The sequence below is a fragment of the Rhinatrema bivittatum genome, chromosome 5 (genome assembly GCF_901001135.1).
Source record: "Rhinatrema bivittatum chromosome 5, aRhiBiv1.1, whole genome shotgun sequence".
NCBI lineage: Eukaryota > Metazoa > Chordata > Amphibia > Gymnophiona > Rhinatrematidae > Rhinatrema > Rhinatrema bivittatum.
The window spans coordinates 250,337,045-250,354,252 of NC_042619.1; the positions used below are offsets into that span (position 1 = coordinate 250,337,045).

The 17,208-nt window shown below is 46.2% G+C and overlaps 1 protein-coding gene across 1 annotated transcript; it reads left to right on the plus strand.

Annotated features, from left to right (window-relative positions):
- Positions 1 to 6,711: 6,711 nt before the first annotated feature.
- On the plus strand, positions 6,712 to 12,501 carry EGR3 (early growth response 3). The gene is made up of 2 exons (XM_029603778.1): positions 6,712 to 7,130; positions 7,966 to 12,501. Exons 1-2 carry the CDS (start codon positions 6,977 to 6,979, stop codon positions 8,955 to 8,957), a joined length of 1,146 nt encoding a protein of 381 aa, XP_029459638.1. The 5' UTR covers positions 6,712 to 6,976; the 3' UTR covers positions 8,958 to 12,501.
- The last annotated feature ends 4,707 nt before the right edge of the window (positions 12,502 to 17,208 follow it).

The following is a 17,208-nucleotide window of genomic DNA, read 5'->3' on the forward strand; positions in this document are numbered from 1 at the left end:
GCCCCGGCTCTCGCCCCCTGCCCTCCGTGTTTGGGCTGGCACCCTGTCAGCCACCCTGCCTTGCCTGCGGCTGCCTTTCTAATTTTACTCCCCGCTCTGATCGGAGACGCTGCAGCCAGTGCGGGCCCTTTAAAGGCTGCCGGTTCCGCTTCTCTTTTCCACTTGAAACAAAACTATGCAAATCAGGACCGGAACCTCGCCAAATGCAGCTGGCGGGGAGCGCCGTGACATCACCGGATGCGCTCCTTTTATGGCGCTTCCCCTCCCAGGGTGCGAGCCTGGCGCTGGCCGGCGGCCCGCGCGCCGCCCCGCCCGCCCGCCCTCCCTTTCCAGCCGCTTGTCTGGGCCTTGCTGGCTGCGCCCCTGCTAGCGCTCAGCCTGTGTGCAGCGCCCGCTCTCGAGCGAAACTTTCCCACCCTCCAGCGCCGTTGGGATGAAAGAGTGCATGAGTCCTTCCTCGGCTATTGTGGCCACTTTCCCCTTCGGGCTTTTACTAATCTGAGCGCTAGGGTAGGAGCAGGGAAGGATTTACTGCGGGTTTATCGGTGCGGCAGTGCTGGGATAGTTAGAGGGCAGGATTTAGGATATGCCCCCCCCCCCCAATTGGAAAGTTGGGGGAGCGGGGAAATCAGATAGGGGGTGAAGTCCCTCTACCACCATCTCTCTCCAGAACCCCAGAATGCAATAGTAGCACTGCAGTGGAGGACTGGAACAGCTCCTCTTTGGCACAGTTGCACTCCTTGGCCTGGGTATTAAGCACCTTCAAAATTTGAGGCCCTGGGCAATTGCCTATGTTGCCTATTCCTAAATCCAGGCCTGGGTTTATTTGTGGGGATAGTTAGGGGCAGGTTTATCTGTTGGGCAGTGCTGGGATAGTTAGGGGCAGGTTTATCTGTGGGGCAATGATGGGATAGTTAGGGGCAGGTTTATCTGTGGAGCAGTGGTGGGATAATTAGGGGCAGGTTTATCTGTGGAGCAGTGCTGGGATAGTTAGGGACAGGGCAGTAGTAGAATAGTTGGGGTAGGTTTATCTGTGGGGCAGTGGGGAGATAGTTTAGGACAAGTTTATCTGTAAATCAGTAATATAATAGGGTTGTTTATCTGTGGAGCAATTATGGAATAGTTAGGGGCAGGTTTATCTGCAAGGTAGTGGTGGGATAGTTAGGGGCAGGTTTATCTGTGGAACAATGATGGGATAGGTAGGGGCAGATTTAAATGTGCAATAGTTGGGGATTGGTTTTTCTGCCTTTTATGATTCACTTATATTTTCTGGTAAATGTCAAGAAATGTATTGTTAATCTAATAAAAAGGTATCATATTTCTGTTTATCTGTAGGGAAGTGGTGGGATAGGGGCAAGGGTTATCTGGGAAGCAGTGGTAAGGAAGTTAGAGGTAGGTTTAACTATAGGGCAGTGGTCAGATTGTTCTTTGAGATAATGAGGTATAATTACAAATTTGTATTTTTTTAAATCTGTTTGTGAGTTGTCTCAATTAAGACAATCTTAAACAAAACTTGAAAAGAACTGTGGGGCAATGGTCAGACTGATCAGGGTAGGTTTACCTGTAAGGCAGGGATAGGATAATTAGGTTTATTTTGGGGGCAGTGGTGGAATTGTTAGGGGTATTTTTTCTGTAAGGCAGCAGTGGGATAGTCAGTGGTATGTTTATCTGTGGAGCAGTGATGGGATTGTTATGGATAGGTTTATCTATAAAGCAGTGGAGGGATAGTTAGGGGTCTGTTTTTTTATGGGGCAGTGATGGGTTAGAGGTTGATTCAAAAAGGTGAGGAAGTGGTGGGATAGTTAGGGGCAGGTTTATCTGTTGAGCAGTGGTGGGATACTTAGGAATAGGTTTTTCTGTGGAGCATTGATGAAATTGGGTTGATTTATCTGTTGGGCAGTGATGGGACAGTTAGGGATGTATTTAGTGATAGGGCACTGGTGGGATAGTTATTTTATTTATTATTTATGCAACTTTTATATACCGTGTCACAGAATACAAAATTCTATCTTTACGGTTTACATGAAAAAATTCAATAAAAAAAATTAGAAACAGGAATAAATACAGTAAAGATTCAATAAAAATAATAATACGATAGTTAAAATCTACAAATTAAAACAAGATAAAGTATAGTTAAGAAAATAAAAAGAATCCTCGGATAACTTCTGTCTTAGCTAAAGCTCTCTGGTTTCAATTAGAGTAGGTTTATATGTGGGGGAGTAGTGGGATAGGGATAGGTATTGTATATCTGATCTGTGGGGAACTGATGAAATGGATAGGGATAGTTAGAACAAGGCTGGTTCTTCTATTATGTGAACAAGACAGTCACCTAGGGTGCAAAGATTCAGAGGGAGAGGGGCACAGCAAAACCCTCAGAAATCTCCAGGTACCTGCCTACCCACTTTTGAGGCACTGCACCACAAGAGAAAAGGGACTGGATGCTGGGGAAATGTAGGAGGCGGAGACAGAGAGTAAGTTGGGTGGAGATGTGGGAGTTGTGGTTCTGGGAAGGTAGGGATGGAGAGAGAGAGAATGCTGGGTACTGCAATAAGGGGGCAGATAGATTGGGGTGATGCTGTTGTGCTGAGCAGGGCGTGAAGGCGAGAAACAGGACGATGCTGGGGTGAGGAGAGATGCTGGATAGGGGGAATGAGAGAGGATGTTCGGGGGGGGGGAAGGAGGGGGGGTGCATGACTTGACAGAGAATGAGAGGAGCGTGATAGTGGATGCTGAGCAGGGGGAGAGGAGGATGCTGTGCCAGAGCTGATAGGTAGGTGTGTAAGGCAGTAGCACAGAATGTGAGAAACTGAGATCATACTCAGCACACCCTGGCCTATGAGTGAGGTTCATTCTTGTGAAGATGTGCATGAAATCAACCTATTTGATGCAAGAGTGAAGATTTGCCTAGGGTGCCTAATACCCTTCCACCAGCCCTGGTTAAGGAGAGGTTTGTTTGTGGAGTTGTGGCAGGATGGTTAGGGGACAGTGTTGGGATACGTGGGGGCAGTGATGGAATAGTTAAAGTGTTGCTTTATCTGTGTGACAATGGTGGAATAGTTAGGGGAAAGATTTTACTGGGTAATATCTCCAAATGGGGTTGATTTCACACACATCTTCGCAAGCATGAACTTTCACTCATAAGCCAGAGTGTCTGGAGTTTAATCTCAGTCTCTCAAATTCACTGCTAATGCCCTCTTTAATACTTGCATTCTGCTAAAGAGAGCTTCTTTCTGTAGTTCATAAGATATTATATACATAGGCATCATGTAATTTTATTTATTTGGATGAGCCTGGAAATTCTTTTCAATCAGGCCATTGGCACCCAATACAATTGGGATTATTTCTATATCTTTCTGACACATTTTCTTGGTTGCTGCATCTTATGAACCTTGAAGATCTTCTCCCTCTCCATAGGAGCCACAGACTAGTTTCTGACACTTCTCTTACCAGTGCTGTTCTTGTGTTTGTCTCCTTGACCACAGTATTGGTTTTCTTGCATCCAGCTTTTTATCCATTGGAATGGGAACGTTCTAGGTGAACACAACTTCATTCTCTACAGTTCTCTTAGGGTCGTGTTCCCAGTCCTTTTCTGCTGGAGTGATGTTATAATGATTACACATTTTCCGGTGGATGAGCCATACCACCTTATTGCGCTTTTCCTTATTCAAGCTTTCTGACATCAACACTTGACATTCAGCAGCCAGGTATGTATGGTTTTTTTCTGTGCTGGCTGTGAACCATTTTTTACTCCTGGGGGAGTTCTGCACAACTATACAGCACAGAATCTGTGCAGAACTGCTCTCTGCTGAATTTCCAGTTTTTGAGCAGAATTTGGAGAGAGGCGCAGCGGGCCACAAGCAGAGCCCATCCCACCCACAGCGAAGAAGTGACAGGCTCAGCGTGCTGTGAGTGGAGCCCATCCCGCTTGTGGTAAAGATGTGAGGCCTGGTGAGAAAAGTAATGAGAGAAAGTCTGTTTGCAGAGGTGTATGTGTGTATATGTGAGAGAGGGAGACTATGAATGTGAGGAGAGATTGTGAAGGAGTGCGTACATAAGTGAGAAATTGGGAGCTGGTGTATGTGAGAGAGGGATTTTGTGTGTATGTGTGTTTGTGAGAGAAAGAGAGCCTGTGTGCAGGAGTGTGTGAAATAGAGAAAGGTAGCCTGTGTGAGGGTGTGTGCATGCAAGAAAGAGGGAATTTGTGGGTGAGAGGCAGTATGAGAGAGGGGTGAAACTCTGGGAGTGGAGGGCTGGGAATGAAGATAGAGGGGAAGGGATTGAACCTAGAGGGGAAGGGGAGAGAGAGGGAAGGGAAGAGGAGTTAGGGACTGAGACTCAAATGGGTAGATTTTATAAATTTACGCGAGCGCGTACTTTTGTTCGCGCTCGCATATAAAATCCAGGGTCGGTGTGCGCAAGGGGGTGCACATTTGTGCAACTTGCGCGTGCCGAGCTCGGCGCGCTGCCTGTTCCTTCCAAGGCCGCTCCAATCGGAGCGGCCTCGGAGGGAACTTTATTCCACCCCCCGCACCTTCCCCTCCCTTCCCCTACCTCACCCACCCCCCCCCCCCCCGGCCCTATCTAAACCCCCCCCCCTACCTTTGTTGGCAGATTTACGCCTGCCGAAAGCAGGCGTAAATCTGCGCGCACCAGTGGGCTGCTGGCGCACCATCACCCGACCTGGGGGCTGGTCCGGCGGCCTCGACCACGCCCCTGGGCCGGCACCATGCCCCCCGGTCCCGCACTGAACCGCCCCAAACCGCCCCTGATCCCGGACACACCCCCTCCCCGCCCCGCCCCTTTTACAAAGCCCCGGGACTTACACGCGTCCCGGGGCTGTGCGCGAGCCGGCGGCCTATGCAAAATAGGCCGCCGGCGCGCAAGTGCCCTGCGCGCGTAAATCCAGCCGGATTTACGCGCGCAGGGCTTTTAAAATCTGGCCCAAAGTGAAAAGGTCTGGCCAGGGGACTAGGGAGAGAGGATGGAAGAGACACTCTTACAGCACACTTCTAGAGGATTTCTGCTGAAAATATTTAAAACTCTGCATCTTTGGATAATAACTTTTCAATATTACATTTTAAATTAATTACTCAGATACTGTGAGTATATTATGATTTTTTTGACCAATATAAAGTATGCTGAATTTTTCAGAATTTAAAATGTTTTGTGTGCAGAATTCCCCCAGGAGAATTTTTTTTTTTACTGTGGGGCAGTAAAGGAGTTCATTTTTCCTTAGGGTGATAGATCTGGTTTTGTTCTGAGGAAAATTATCTTTTATTTTAATGTGGAAGCTCTAAGGGATAATTTGTATTACATCACAATAAGCGTTATAATTCAATATTTCAGATACACGCAAGGAGATACATTTGGCTGGAAAATCTGCCCACCAGTACAGATGTTTGAAAGGGAGCAGGAGCAATAGTAATTTACAGCTGGGTAAGCTGAAACACAGAGCAGGACAGTGTTTAAAATCACAAGTTTCAGAGCATTGCGCCATTGCCCCTGGAGATTACAGCTCCTCCTGCCTCCCAGCTTAGTAGCGTGTTCCGTTGGCAGTAGTGGATTCGTTTTTAGTGTGGAGGAGCAATTGGAAATAATGTGAAATACAGTCCCCTAGGTTATATTGCTGGTTCTCTATAGGGAGCACCTATTTGAATCGTCAAGCCCTCTTCCTGTAGTATTGGGCGGACAGCATATCCTTGCATCCTTTCCTTCTCATCACACACACATCCCAGGTCCCGGCTCCCGGAATCACCACTGCTTCTGCCCCTTGCAGGCTTTCTCTGTAGTGCAGAGTTCTGGGAGCCGTTTTGGTCCTGTAGGAAAAAACCCCCAAAACTGGGCTGTTTGCAAACTGTGTTTACCAAAGGAAGAATTATTCAAAATATCAGCGTTGCAGACCACATGGGTTTTTTCTTCAGATGTCTCTGACTTTTCAGCGTTTTGGTCTTGTTCCGAACTATCTGCAAAAGGAGTTTCCTACATGACCTATTCTCCCTTTCACTTTAAAAAAAAAAAAAAGCGTTTTAAATTTCAAATCAATTTCTGATTAGTCTGCTGACAGCGGTAGCGCAAACCTGCGTTCCTATACACTATATAAAATATGCGTAATTATGGACTTGGGAGGAAAATGTTTCTGTTTCTCCCCTTTTTCTTAAATGTGGACCTTACACAGTAAACGGTGCTTTAAGTGCGGATTCTTGAGCCCTTCAGTTCATCCTCAAAGCGAATCAATTAAAACCGAGGCTTTCCCAGCCACCCCCCCGAAGGTGCAGCTGATGCTGGCAATAGCTTGGCACCAGCTGTCAGGTCATCAAAGAGCCCGAAGTTAGAGGAGGGAGAGATGCCGTCGTCGCAGGCGGCCGTTGGCTTGGCTTTGCGGTGTAAGAGTGTCACTGGCACAGGGTGTCGGGGGGGGGACATTCTGCCCGCCGGGCACCGATGCCGCCGCGCTGCTGGCCGGCCCGGGCCCTGGCTGCCCGGCGTGCGCCCGCGCCGGTCCGGGCTTGCAGCGGGTCCCAGGTGCCGCCGCCGATAGGCTCGCGCCGCTTCCTGCTTTCTAATGTTCCATTGTGAGAAGCTTCCATTGTGACGTTTCGCTTTCAGCTCGGCTTTGTGTGTCCATATTTGGGCAGCTACGTCACGGAGCTTTCCCGTAGCTCAGATAAATAGACTGGTGGAGTTCCCTCGTTTTACATTGGGCGGCCGTGAGCCTGCAAGGAGGGAGATCAGTACAGAACACACGGGGGGGTGGGGGGGACATAGCCTCCCGGCTCCATCCCAAAACCCGCCTCGTCTCCAGCCCTCCCCCCAAACAACCACAACCTCCAACGCACCCTGAAGGATTGTTTGGACTGGCTTTGGGGTTTGAAACTTTCTCTCTCCGCTGCTTGGCGCAAGGGTTTCTGGCTTATTTGCTGGTGGTGGTGGTGCTTCATTTTTTTCCGCTCGTGACATCCATTAACTGTCAAGTGCTATGACAGGAAAACTAGTGGAGAAGCTTCCTGTGACCATGAGCAGTCTCCTAAATCAGTTACCTGAGAATATTTACCAGGAGGAGGACATCCCTAATTCTATGAATATTTTCTCTACCTCGGAGTCAGTGCCTCACTATACCCAGATGGCTGCAGGTAAGAAGACGGGGGGGGGGGGGGGGGGGTGTAACGGTGTGCGATGGGGGAGGGGGGGGGACCGCCTTGCCCGTGGCGAGAGCTCCCATCCCCGCCGAGGGCTTAAGCTTGGGCGCGCGCGGGGGGTAGGGCAGCAGCCAGCGGCCGCCTCTCGGCCTGGGACCCGCGGTTAAGTCGGCGCAAGCTGGAAGGAGCCCGGAAAGGTGGGGGTGGGGGGGAGCCGGGGTCGGGTTTGGTGAGGAGCGGGAGCGTGGGCCTCCCCTTCCCCGGGCGCCCTGCGTGCACCTGCCGCGCAGTGAGCTCCACGCCTGGGGCTGCCCGGGAGGGGGGGCGGCTTAGGGAAGCCCGCGGCACCTTTAGCGCGCGTGCCGATGCCAGCTGTGCCCTGCCCCCCCCCCCCCCCCGCGCGCGTGGGTCACCCGCGGCTCGGAAGCACTGCCGCCTGCCTTCCGGCTCCGCTGCGGGTCCGTGAAAACCACCGATGTTACTCCTCGGGGGAGCCCTCCCCAAACTGTTTAACGTTTCAAGGTAATTAAAGCCGTGGCCATTTCATAAAACGCGAGAAACAGCGTTGTGGAGGCATCGCGCGGATGTTTATTGCATTTGGGTTTTACGGGGTTTTCTCGTAACCAACCGAATCCGTGCACAAAGATTCAACACTATCCAAAGAACTGTTCTTTGTTTTGAATATACTGTACACATCTGGAGTGCACCGGACGAAGCTCAATAATAATAATAATAATAATAATAATAAAATCATGAAAACTAAAAGAAAAGCACATAAAGATCTGCTGTTTATCCAGTGTTACTCATCCACAGTCCTTTCTCCTTGCAGATAATGTCATGGATATTGGATTAGCATCTGAGAAAACAAACCAAGAGTTGTCCTACTCCGGCACTTTCCAGCCCACGCCTGGCAATAAGACTGTGACTTATCTGGGGAAATTCGCTTTCGACTCCCCGTCGAACTGGTGCCAGGACAATATCATCAGCCTGATGAGCGCCGGCATCCTGGGCGTGCCCCCCGCCTCCGGCTCCATCCCCACCCCGCAGACCTCCAGCCCCAGCCTGGTGCAGAGCCAGGGCGAGGTGGAGCAGATGTACCCGGGGCTGCCCCCGTACTCCGGCTGCAACGACCTCTACCAGGAGCAGGTGGCCTTCCACAACCCCCAGGGCGCCTACTCGCCTCAGGACTACCAGGCGGCCAAGCCGCCCGCCCTGGACGCCAACATCTTCCCCATGATCCCGGACTACAACCTCTACCACCACCCGGGCGACATGGGCGCCATCGCGGAGCACAAGCCTTTCCAGGGCATGGACTCCATCCGCGTCCAGCCCCCGCCCATCACCCCGCTGGAAACCATCAAAGCCTTCAAGGACAAGCAGATCCACCCGGGCTTCGGCAGCCTCCAGCAGCCGCCGCCGCCGCTGACCCTGAAGCCCATCCGCCCCAGGAAGTACCCGAACCGGCCCAGCAAGACCCCGCTGCACGAGCGGCCCCACGCCTGCCCGGCCGAGGGCTGCGACCGGCGCTTCTCCCGCTCCGACGAGCTGACCCGGCACCTGCGCATCCACACGGGACACAAGCCCTTCCAGTGCCGCATCTGCATGCGGAGCTTCAGCCGCAGCGACCACCTCACCACGCACATCCGCACGCACACGGGCGAGAAGCCCTTCGCCTGCGAGTTTTGCGGGCGCAAGTTTGCGCGCAGCGACGAGCGCAAGCGGCACGCCAAGATCCACCTGAAACAGAAGGACAAGAAGGCAGAGAAGAGCTCGAGCTCGCCGCCAGTGCCCTTAGCCCCCGCAGTCACTACCTGTGCATAAAGCCCCTTGCCTCTGGGCTGCCTTTGCTAAAAAAAAAAAGGGAGTTTGAAGCGAGGGATTTGTGCCTCGACCCCCCCCCCCCTATAAGAACTGCCTGTCCTGCTTGGCTCAGATCGCCTTGATCTGAATAAGCCGGGTTCACTTTTCCAGCCAACTTCGTCAGGACAGGAGCTGAAAAGGTGAGCGATGGTGCAGGCAAGTGGGATTCAGAGACCTTTGCCAGGTACACAGTGGCCCAGACTGGATCCAATCCCTCCCTTGTGCTGGAAAAGCTCTAACCAGTGGATTGTTCTGGGATGGTTTTGGTGACAGGTCCACGCAGAACTGAACTTGAGTTTTCTTACCCCAATCTGTCAGAAAGCCCCTGGTTCTGGAATCAGGTTTCTGGGAGAGAAATCTCTTCCTCACAGTGGGACCTTGCTGCCATGTGATAAGGTGGCCTTCAAAGTGCTCTAATATTTCTTACAGAAATGCTTAAGAAGTTGCTGCTTAATTGTTCCCAATTCTTCCTCTGGGTCTCCTTTTCTCCCCTTCCCTCGCCTTTACATTTCAGGGTTTCTTTATAGTTTGTGATCCTGGATGAGCCATCACTCTTCCCTTTTTCCTCTCTCTTCCACATGGATTTTCTCCAGGCTTCCCCCATTCCAACTCTGGAAAAGTCAATGCCCGACACGCTATCAGGCTTTCTGTCAGTATGCAACCTTTCCAACAAGACATCTAAGAGACATAACCCCGAGTCCTTTATTTTATTTCACTTTTTAATAAAACCTAGCAGCAGCCTTCCCTTCTACAATTAAATACAACAGATTATATGTTTTGTGCACCATTTATATTCAGGGACAGAATCACAGAATCATCTTATCACTTGCTTTTGGTACTTGTGAAAATTCATACGCAAATGTGCGTATATGCATGTGTGTATGTGTGTATATGTGTGTATATGTAGATATACACACACATGCATATACGTATATATAACGTGTGTAAATACACACACACACATATGCAGTATTTCTAGTTTATGTGCTTTACTGTTTTAATGAATGTGAGAAGAATATTGTTATTAATGCAGTTTCCATAGCTGGATAGATTCACAGGGAAGAGCTGTCTGTTTTGGGGTTTTTTTTGTATGGCGGAGGGAGTAGATTTGCAGCTCCTTCGCACATGCACATACGTGGCCAGTGGGTTACAATGTGCAAGCCACTTTTGAATGTAGGATCTTCTCTTAGCTGTAAACTACCAGTGCTGCTGGGCTCCAGGGCTTGGCATACGTATGCCGAGGATGTAGTGTGAGATTTCTTCTGTCACGGAGATGAATAGAAGCCTGGGAGGAAGCCTGTTAGACTTAGGCCAGTCCTGCTAGGAGTTTTCCCTTTCTTTTCCAAATTGAGGTATTGGGGCTGGGAAAAATATACGAAATGAATTCTGCTATTGAATACGGAAGCGGGTAGCAATTCCATAGAATTTTCTTTTGATATGTTTAGCATGGGTGATGGGCATTCTCCTTTCCTGCAGAAGATGCTCTCTCTTTCTTTCTGTCCAGCCATTCTCTGCAGAAGCAAATAGTTACTGGATTCAGTTTGAATACAATTTTATTTGGATCACTTAAAGCTGGAGAAATCCTGTGCCCATTTCCCCCCCCCCCCCCCCTCCCAATTTCTCTCACTCCTGATGTTTGCATGTCACTGCATGACACTTCAGCATTTCCTTTGTTTTAATAAAACTGTGCTCAGACATTATAAAACTAACCTTAGAAGAAGGAAAGATGTGTTGCCAAAAGGTTTAGTTATCCAGTTTTTTTTTTGCATGTAAAAATAAGACAAAAACCGCCTAATTTGTGTGAAATGCAAGAAAAACATATCAGGTTTAAAGAGAAAAACAAACCTGTGGGAAGCTATTTTTGAAAGACTTTTGTATAAAGTTGAGTACTTTAAAAAAAAAGCAGATGTAATATATTTTGTGGATGCTTTATCTCTTGGATTTATAGTACCTTATACTAAGGTAAAATTGATGCTTGATATTGTGAGGTGGTGAGGTTTCTCACCGACTTTTCATTTGCTCATTTGTCACATTGTAACGCAAATATGATAGTTAATGCATACAGCATTTTAAATTTCAGAATTCCTGAACTGCCGTATCGTTGTACCATTTGCACTGTGAGCAAATGCTAATACAGTAAATATATTGTGTTTGCTAACAATCATTTGAGTTGTAACTGCTGGTCTGTTTCTAGGATAATGTGTTTCTCCTTCACAGGGCAAAAAAAAAGGTTCATTTAAGAACTTATCTTTGCAGGTTCTGAAAGTTAACTTTTTGAATTTGTTTAGAAGTTCAGATTTTTTTTTTTTTAAGACCCCCTTTAGAACATCAGCACATTATGGTCCAGACGTTTCAGGGCAAGGCACCTAAAACTGTGTATTCCTGGTGCCCAGAGCTGGTGCATCATTCACTATCCATCACGTAAATCAAAAGGATAACTTATTAAAAAAAAAAAAAAGAAAGAAAGAAAAACAACAAAATCTACAAATAGAGAGCTGTTAGATTATTTTCCAGCATGGTTTTGCTCACAGTGGGTGGATGAAAAAAAGCAATAGTCAGGAAGTAAATTGGGTAAACAAGATGGGCCCTACGGCCTTTATCTGATTCTACATTCCTATTTCTGGAGCCAGCATGGGTACACATTCTGCTACACAGACAGCATCCCTTCTCTATGCTTTCTAAAGTTCGGAGAATATACACATAAAGGCACTTATAGATAAATAGATATAGAAAGAGAAAAAAGACAATTAAATGGCTAGCTCATAACTGTGAGATGATTAAACCTTCATTGATCAAGTCTGTTTCACTACTGCAGATGAGCAGGTTCTATGGACAAAATTATGTGGAAAGGTGAAGGCCACACACCGTAGCCTCCCAGAATTTGAATGTGCTTCAATCCTGAGAAATTATTCTCTAAAATAGTGCACGAGATCATTATAGCAGGCACGATTGGACACTCCATAGCTAACTGTTAGCTGGAGGTTCGGCCAGCAGATCCATGGAGCCATCTGTCTCTGGAGGGGAAAAGCTCTGCAAAACAGAAGAAAATGACTTCTGATCAAAATAAAATAATTTTGCATTTGAATTATAAAATTCAGAAAAAAATGTTTTTATACTGCATGTATCCTAAAGCAAAATATTCTTGAAGCATTGAGAGAAACTGTGGAAGAAAGGTTCTTTCAATCTGTAGATAGAAAAATATTCCTGCTGTTTCCTAACATGATATTTGTGACAGCTAAACAATGCAGATACATTAAAGAGAAGAAACTAAATGGGTAATATCAGGGGACACAGTCAATTAAAATCAGAAAGGATCAAACATCACATTCATAATGTATGGCACAAATAGTATAAAATGATTTGAATTAGAGTCCCCAGCATACAGGTCTTCTGTAAAGCTAGGTGCATAGTACATAGATCAACCTTATTTCAGAGCCTAGGAGACTGGCACTTTAGGTTCAATGTCTGATTAAAACCATCCATATTAAATGTTTGAGTTATTGCACTATGGAAAACTAGTAATTTTGTTGACAAATAAAATTGCTGATTATAAAAAAAATTTGAAATAAAAAAATACTATAGGTAAGAGATATAACTCTAGATCATTTATAATTTATACCCTGCAGAATTCGCTAGAAGTCTTCACAAAAAAAATCTGAAAGCCTTCCTGGAGTCAGATTAAGAAAAAAATTATAAATATATATATATATATTATATACAATTATGTTTATATTAAAAAAAAATATATATATATAGGTTAAATCAAAACTCTTCTTTGTGCTGTTCCCATGCAGGCAGGTACCATGTTTACCGTGATATTCCTGTATGTGTACATAGAATATATTCATGCTCACACAGGGAAGGAAGTGGATGAATTACTCCCCCTGGTACTAAGAATAGTTTCTACTATACACTGAGGATGATGTCATCACATCAACTAGTGACTCCTGGGAGGGCAATAGTTACATATTCTGGGCATCTGTCAGTCTGACCACAGGATTCAACCAGCTAATCAATTTCAGAATAGTTTAATAAACCAGAAAGAAATGAGCCTTTCATTTTATGGCAGAGAAAAAAGGTCAACACCCTTTAACTGGACTAAAAATACATTGGTGACTAGCTTTCTTGAACAAAATTGTGTGGATGTCGTGTTCATCCATTTGGATATGTAGAACTAGAAATCAACAAATAAGTTGTAGGTGATACTTGGCTTTGAAGAGCTTTGTGGGGTCAATGAAGCATGAGCTAAGGAGGACGGTCACTAACATCGCCATTTGCAGAATCGTATCTGTAATACAGAAACACAGACGTAGATGTAAAACTTCTACTAAACACTGTGCCTTTCTGTAGTATTTGTAAACATATGTAAATACGGAGAGGAGAAGATAATGCGCATTATGGCCGAGCTGCTCTAAAGCCCGTATATTCTCAGCTGAATTCGGGTGCATTTCTCAAGTATGGTGAAGCCACGACACATGAAAATGCTAAAGTGTACTTGAGGGAAACATTTGCCTGGAAGGACTGGCAAAATGACAGGTGGCTTGAAACAACTGGAAGAATAATCAAAGGTTTAGAAGGTGCGCCTCACTGCAAAAAAACCCCCCAAAACAAAAAACAAATAAACATACATTGAGGGTACAAAAATCCGTGAATCACTTATCAAATACAAGGAGCAGAACTGGCAGCCACTAACAGTAACCTTCTCTGCTGACCTGACGATTGCTAGCCAGAGGAATAATGTAGTGGGAAAAACGAACAACTTGTGCATAAGAAAGGTAATATTGTCCCGGTACAGATTACTGTGCTGAGTTCCAGAGGCATTGAAAAGATGGAGGTACCAAATGGCACAGGCCCTACAGAGAGACGCGTAAGGATCTCAGAAAGTAGTCCATGGCTGAAAGGGGGATATGCTAAAAACATTCAGACATTCATCAGGCTTGGATAAAGTAGAAGGTAGCTTTTCCCTTAGAAAAGAAGGATAAGGGGTCCCGGTGTGAATTTGGGGGGGGATGTGAGGCTCAGAGGAAATCATTATTTACTGAGAGGTTGATAGTTGCCTGGAACAGCGCCACCAGTGGAGGCGGTAGGAACTAGTACCGTGACAGGATTCAGCATGTATGGACAGATACAGAGGATAGTGGTAAGAGCAGTAGGGGGAGATGACCAAAGGGCAAATAAAGTATGCAGTGATGTAGTAGGTGGGACAACTGGGTGGACTGAGAGGTTCTTATCTGTGGACATCTACCATGTCAGTATTTCTCCTGGAGGCAGGTTTTCAATAATGTCACAATGAAGATCCATGAGATAGATTTGCATACACAAGGTCTCCAATCTATGCAAATCTGTCTTATGCATATTCATTATGGATATCCCGAAAAGCCGACAGCTTAGGCCTGCCTCCAGGAGAGGGATGGAAAACACTACACCATATTACTATACATTATTAACTCACAGTCTAGGGAGGCAACTGGTTTGTGGGAGCAATTCTCAAACATTGTTACATGGGTAAAGGCATGTATGAGAGGATGTTTGCTTTTTGCCAGAGCAAAAAGAGTGGGGCCGGAACAGAGAAGACTAAAATATGCACATGGATTTCATTTTAAAATCCCTGTGCACTTTGCATCTGAAAAGTACATGGGTACCCACATTCCTCACCAGCCCCTGAATTTTCAGACGGGAATGCCACGGGGCGTTTCTCTCTGAAAATCCTACAGGCTCACGGGTAAAAAGTGAGCTCCACAGATGAAGGCTGATGAAGACCAAAATTGGCCCATCCAGTCTGCCCAGGTGAGATTATTCTGCTTTGGGGAAATGAGCGTACAAAGCCCCATATGCAAGTCAACGCCAACTCCCCCATCCCTACCCCATTTTGACTTTTATCTGACCTCTCAACCCTTTACCTATCTCTGCCCTCCATATTTGTCCCAAACAAGCCCAAAATCAGTCTAAAGTGCTTTGCCTCCGCCATTTCAGGGTTTATCATCTTCAACTTTGATTCTTAGAAGATCAATACTTAACACCTGGGGCACCTTCCATATCCTATTACCAAGTTTTGCAATGATTCACACAGGCACCAAACTAGTCAGGCTGTTGTCCAAAAAAAAAAAAAACCCCCAGCCTCCTGATCTTCACTGAAGTTTAGGTTGGAACAATGATCCCTCCAGACTTCCCCAGCCTTTTTGGAAGCCTGATGCAGTCATACAACACTGCTGTTTATTTTAGTTCATGTCATTAATAAATGATTCAAAATAATGTGCAATACAAAGCATATCATATGAAAAAATAAAAAAAAATATTAAAATACAGCAAGAATGTGAGACGATTAATTAGGGCCCATGTAGTGGTTCAGTGACAGCACTGTCCACTGCATTGCGGACAGTCCGGGTATGATTTCCAGCTCAGGCTTTCTGTTTGCCTGGACTTGCTGGGAAAGCTGGAGAGGCAGCGCTCACAGCCCCCGGGGTGAAGAGTCATAGTCACTGCGCAGTGGCGACACCTAGTGGCGATATTCAGGCCCCATGATCACCTGCTTCTGAAAAAAAGTCTTGGTGCATGGCTAAGGCAGTGTTTTCCAAACCTTTCAAGCACAAGGCACACCTACATTAACACAAATATTGCGTGGCACGCCAGCCTCCCTGGAGCAGCAATGCGGACATAGAAGGGACTCTTATGACTAAAAGAAGAGCTAACTGAAAGCACCACCAGCAACTCTTCCAGATTTTAAAACAAAGAAAGAGAGGGGGCAAAGGCATGCAATGAACCCGCCTCGATGCGCCTGCTCCCCCTGGAGAAAGAGGAAGTCGCTGTGGTGTGGGCAGCCAGCTCAGTTAGTTACCTTGGCTGCCGCGTGGGGCTGCCAGAGCTCCCTCCTTGCTACTGCTGCTCACAAGCCTCAAAGTGAGTCAGATGCAGTGCTCAGTGCACATTCTCACAGTCTCACTCAGCCTGGGGGTAAGACAGAGGCTGAAAGAACGCAAAGATGGGGGAAAATGAGGAGGTGCTGTGAGCACTTCCTGTGGTGAGCAAAGTGGGACCCAGCTATCCATGCCCTGCATGGGGTAAAGGGGCACGTAGGGCTGACAAAGCCTTAGCAGGGAGCCTAAATTAATTCTTTGTTTCAGTCTTCACTGAGGAAGATGCAAGAGAGATACCCCTACACAAGAAAACTCTTCCCCAGAACTTCAATAATCAGTGCCTGCGACAGGAGGAAAAGACCTCGGATGTATTTGTATGCCAGATACTGAATCTCAGTTACGCCAGGCATACCATTGCAATCATCGGTCAAAAAACCTCCAGCCTTCCTTTATTTTTCTAGCACACTATTTTTTTTTTAAGTTTTTTCAAAAGTTCATGCACTTTATGGATTAAAAATAAGAAACTATTTACCTTTGGCTGAAAACTTTCTCTTCTAACGGCTCGAGCTTGAATCAAGAATTTCCTTCTTCTCACAAAACACTTAAACTGGTTGTTTGTAACAAAGCCAGTGCCCCAACCGACTCTTTTAAGCTGATGAAAATGAAACAACAAAAACAACAGAAAGAGGGGAATATCCAGATAATTCATTGTTTCAAACAAACTTGATATCAAACAAACTAATGCCTCTGGCCTGGCAATGAGGTGCAAGCATTTTCAATCTTATAAGCACAAGTTCATATCACATAACAGTTTATAAATGCTTTACCACTCTTGCAAAAGCAGTTAATAAAATAACGCTGATCTTTAATGTGTTCTCGCATGTATGGCATAGATCATCTAGATTCCGCTCAAAAAATACATTTAAAGATCAGCGTTATTTTATTAATTGGTTTTGAAAGAGTAGAAAAGCATTTACAAACTGAGATATGATATAAGAACATAAGAAGTTGCCATACTGTGTCAGACCAAGAGTCCATCAAGCCCAGCATCCTGTTTCCAACAGTGGCCAATCCAGGCCATAAGAACCTGGCAAGTACCCAAACATTAAGTATATCCCATGGTACTGATGCAATTAATAGCAGTGGCTATTCCCTAAGTCAACTTGATTAATAGCCGTTAATGGACTTCTCCTCCATGAACTTATCCAAACCTTTTTTGAACCCAGCTACACTAACTGCGCTAACCACATCCTCTGGCAACAAATTCCAGATGTTAATTGTGCGTTGAGTGAAAAAGAATTTTCTCCTATTAGTTTTAAATGTGCCCCATGCTAACTTCATGGACATGGACATGAGCT

Excerpts from the sequence above, each read along its gene's own strand:
- EGR3 (XM_029603778.1), top strand. The coding sequence starts at position 6,977 with ATGACAGGAAAACTAGTGGAGAAGCTTCCTGTGACCATGAGCAGTCTC. Across the intron at positions 7,131-7,965 it reads CTATACCCAGATGGCTGCAG|ATAATGTCATGGATATTGGA; the intron begins GTAAGAAGACGG and ends TTCTCCTTGCAG.